Source organism: Tribolium madens, unplaced genomic scaffold (assembly GCF_015345945.1).
Source record: "Tribolium madens isolate multiple individuals breed KSU strain unplaced genomic scaffold, Tmad_KSU_1.1 Scaffold_19;HRSCAF=116;Tcas5.2_LG9, whole genome shotgun sequence".
Classification (NCBI taxonomy): Eukaryota; Metazoa; Arthropoda; class Insecta; order Coleoptera; family Tenebrionidae; genus Tribolium; species Tribolium madens.
In genome coordinates, this window is record NW_025400983.1 from 1,124,023 (window position 1) to 1,127,970 (window position 3,948).

A 3,948-nucleotide genomic window follows, 5' to 3' on the forward strand; every position below is an offset into this window, starting at 1 on the left:
TTCAAAAACTCAAAAAATTCAAAATTTTTGAAACTTGACCCAATGTCGTTTTATGCATTTATTTGAGTCCTTAAGACCTCTAGAAATGTATTTTGAAACAGTAATTAATTTTTTTGCAAATTTCAACTATTTTTTTTCAAGTTTAGTAAAAAAAACTCTCCATTTTTTTTTTTAAATTTATTAAAATGGAAGACAAGACTCCAATTTCTCCCCTTTCAAGCCCCCTCTTTTCCATCATTCACCGAAAACGTATCCACAGTACTCGCCGAATCCACCGGCGACTCCAAAGGCCTCGACGAGAACCCCCTTTTGCACAAAGCAGCAATCTGGACCGGATCTCGTCCCCTCGTCTCGGGCAAATAAAACCTGCACCAATCAAATCACACCCTCCACACTCTCCACCAATCAATTACCTGACAAAAAAGAACAAAACCACCACAATTAGGGCAAAAATAAAGAACGAAGCGGCGCCGAGAAACCTCAACATGGCCTGAAACCCCAACCCCACCACGAAATTCCCGCCCCAATTCGCCATACTCCCAAGGGCCATAGCGCTGGGCCGAGGCCCAACCTCGAACAACTCGGACCCAATGAAATAAGGGATGGGTCCAAGGGCGATCCCGTAGCACACCACAAAGCCCAAAACCCCCACGATGCTCAAATAGGGCATCCAGGAGAAGTGCGCCTGAAAAATCCCTTTCAGATGGGTTTTGTCAAATTAGATAAATCGGTGGAAAAAAATCCTAGAGAGTTGAAATTTTTTTAAAGGCTTTCTTTACACTTGGGTAAACATACAGGGCGTTCTAAAAGTCTGGAAACGATGTTATTCTAGCGAAACTATCAAATTTTTTGGAAAATAAATTTATAGGTGAGCAATGGCTATAAAAATGCCATACAAAAATTTTTTGAATATTAATTATTTGTTTATACTTACGAGATAAACATAGTAGCTTTTTTTTTAATGGAAACCTACAACAATTTTTTTAGACAACGAGTTTGTTACAAGAATTGTTGCTTTGCAAATTTTTTTTGTAAACCTCACACTTTTTTGTTAAAAAAATGTTTGACTTACAAGAATTCAAGAATTTTTTTGGAGTAAGCTACCAGTTTTTTTTTTTAAATAAATTACACATTTAAACGGAGATATAAATAAAAATTTTGGATGAAAGAGAGAATCAATCTGTAAGGGGGTTAAATGGGGTGTAAATGTTTAAACAAAGATATAAACATAAGATTTTTTAGAGGTGTAAAGGGGCACTAAAATCAGATTTTTCGAAAATTAGTTTTTAAGTGAATAAAACGGTAACATAAAATTTAGAAAATGTCATCCTTAGAAAGTGTAGAAATGCACTTTTCATATTTTAACGAAATAAAATAAAGTTTAACGCTTAAAAACAAAATTAGAAACATGAAATTTCGAATTTTGAGAGTGCAAAATTGCACTGAGACGACACTTTATGAAAATCAGCATTTAATATTTACTCATAAACATAGCCCTATTTTTGATGTAAAACTTTTGGAAAGTTTTTTCTTACTTTTGAAAAATAAAAAATTGATCCACATTTAAATCAAAAAAAAGTACCATTTTTTCTCATATAAAAAATTATGAAACAATTGTTGAAAACATCTATTTTTGATGTGAGACCCTTTTAAAGTTTTTTCTTACTCTTGCAAAATAGAAGAATATTGTAAATCAAAAAAAAAAAAAATACAAAACGTGTAAATACCATCCTTTTTTCAGGTAAAAAGTTATGAAATAACTGTTGAATAAATCTATTTTTGAAGTGAAACATCTAAAAAAAATTTTTTCAATTTTTGCAAAATATAAAACTATTCCAAAACTAAACGAGAAAAGTACCATTTTTTCAGATAAAAAATTATCAAATAATTAGAACCTAAAGAAAATTTAGCTTTTTTACAATTCTTGCAAAACATAAAACAGTTCGAAAACTGTAATCAAAAAATCGCTAAACATAGAAAGTACCATCTTTTTCAGATAAAAAATTATCAAACATCTGTTGAAAACACCCATTTTTAATGTAAAACTTTTGAAACGGTTTTTCTTACTTTTAGAAAATATAAATTGTTTCAAATTTTAATCAAAAAAATTATAAAACGTGGAAAGTAGCATTTTTTTCCTCAGATAAAAAATTATGAAATAATTGTTCAAAACATCTATTTTGGATGTGAACCTTTTTTCTTGCTCTTGCAAAATAGAAAAATGTTCTAAATCTTAATCAAAAAATTACAAAACGTGTAAAGAACCATCCTTTTTTCAGGTAAAATGTTATGAAATAACTGTTGAATAAATCAATTTTTGAAACATCTAGAAAAATTTTTTTTCAATTTTTGTAAAATTTAAAACTATTCCAAAACTAAACGAGAAAAGTACCATTTTTTTCAGATAAAAAATTATGAAATAATGTAGAACCTGAAGAAAATTTAGCTTTTTCTCATTAGACTCTCTAATGAAGTGTTGCACCCAATAAATTCAATTTGCTTTCAGTTTTCTTCAAATCACAAGATTAATTCTGTTTTAAATGCGGATAAAGCACATTTTTTTAAATGATGTTTTTTGTCAGCCCTATAACTCGCTTACAGTTAGTCCTACAACAAAAATGCAAAGGACCATTTTTGTAGCAAATTTTATAAGCTTTAATTTTGGTAAGCAGGCAAAAACCGATAGGAGTGATAGTTTCCGAGATATAAGCAAAAAAACAAAAAAAGACACCTTTAGCCCCCTCTCCTTCCTCGAGCTCCACCCAACCTTCGGGGACTTTTGAAATATGTCTACAAAAGAATAAAGAAAGCGTTTAACTCTCTAGGATTCTTTTCCACCGATTTTTGTCTAATTTATCCTGAAAAAACTCACAATAAAAGTGATGGCGAGTCCGAGGACGATGAGGAAAAAAGCCGTGGTCACTAGACTGAGTTGGAGGGTGCTTCTGCGATTGAATTTTGCCATCACAGGGATCGAGATAATCGCCATTAAAAGGTTGCAACATCCAGCTGCAATAGTCGCAAGTTGGCTGTTTTTCAGCGAAAGTCCCGCTTTTTGGAAGATTGAAACCGAGTAGTAGAAAACCTGAAAATGAGGATAAGTGGGTGTGGGGGAGGTGGGGCCACCTACGGCGTTGATTCCGCTGAATTGCTGTCCTGCTTGAAGACTACAGACTAGAAGAAGTGGCAGTAATAATGATTTGTCTTTAAGGACGCGAATTATGCTCCATTCTTCGCCCTCAACGTCGTTGTCTTGCTCCTCGAGTTTCAGGTCTTGGATTTCGTGGGAGAGGAACTCCTCTTTGACGTTGCGGATGAGGGATAATTCTGGGGGAAAAGGGTTAGAAAGGTCGAAAAGGGAGTTTGGGCAGTGGCGTTACCAGAAAATTTCAAATTATTTGGAAAAAATCTAAGGAAAGTAGCCTTTTTCTCCAAATGAAATAATTGCTAAAAAAACTTCTATCATGTAAAAAGTTCAGTTTTTTTCTTATTCTTGCAAAATATAAATCACTGAATGTGGTAGTACATTTTTTTTTCAGAACGTATGAAGTAACTGCTGAAAAAACTATATTTGGTGTGAAAGCTCTAGAAAATTCAATTTTTGTATCGTTCTTCCAAATTTAAAACTGTTCCAAATCTTAATCAAAAAAATTGCTAAACGTAGAAAGTACCATTTTCTTACTTTGTTCAAATCTGAATCAAAAAATCTATTTTTGATGTGAAACCTGTAGAAAACTCAGTTTTTTTTTCAATTCTTGCATAAGTACCATTTTTTTCTGATATTTACATTTGATGTAAAACCTCTAAAAAATTTAATTTTTTTCTTATTCTTATTCTTATTCAAATTTTAATCAAGAATCAAGTACCATTTTTTTCGGATAAAAAATTATAAAATAACTGTTGAAAAAACCCATTTTTGTTGTGAAATCTTTAGAAAATTCATGTTTT

The 3,948-nt window shown here is 31.8% G+C and overlaps 2 protein-coding genes across 6 annotated transcripts in view; one reads left to right on the forward strand and one right to left on the reverse strand.

The window, feature by feature from the left end:
* Positions 1-3,948, forward strand: part of LOC123013759 (juvenile hormone esterase-like) — a 162,898-nt gene that overhangs the window by 6,307 nt on the left and 152,643 nt on the right. The gene's annotated exons all lie outside the window — the stretch shown is intronic.
* The window catches only part of LOC123013739 (solute carrier family 2, facilitated glucose transporter member 1-like), a 16,823-nt gene continuing 13,059 nt past the window's right edge, over positions 185-3,948 (reverse strand). For all 4 annotated transcript variants that reach the window (XM_044412493.1, XM_044412484.1, XM_044412511.1 and 1 more), the window contains 4 exons: positions 3,131-3,327; positions 2,873-3,085; positions 414-685; positions 185-366 (listed from right to left, as the gene is read on the reverse strand). In XM_044412493.1, the coding sequence (XP_044268428.1) occupies positions 216-366; positions 414-685; positions 2,873-3,085; positions 3,131-3,327 (833 nt within the window). In that variant the 3' untranslated portion in view covers positions 185-215. The remainder of the gene's footprint in view (positions 367-413; positions 686-2,872; positions 3,086-3,130; positions 3,328-3,948) is intronic.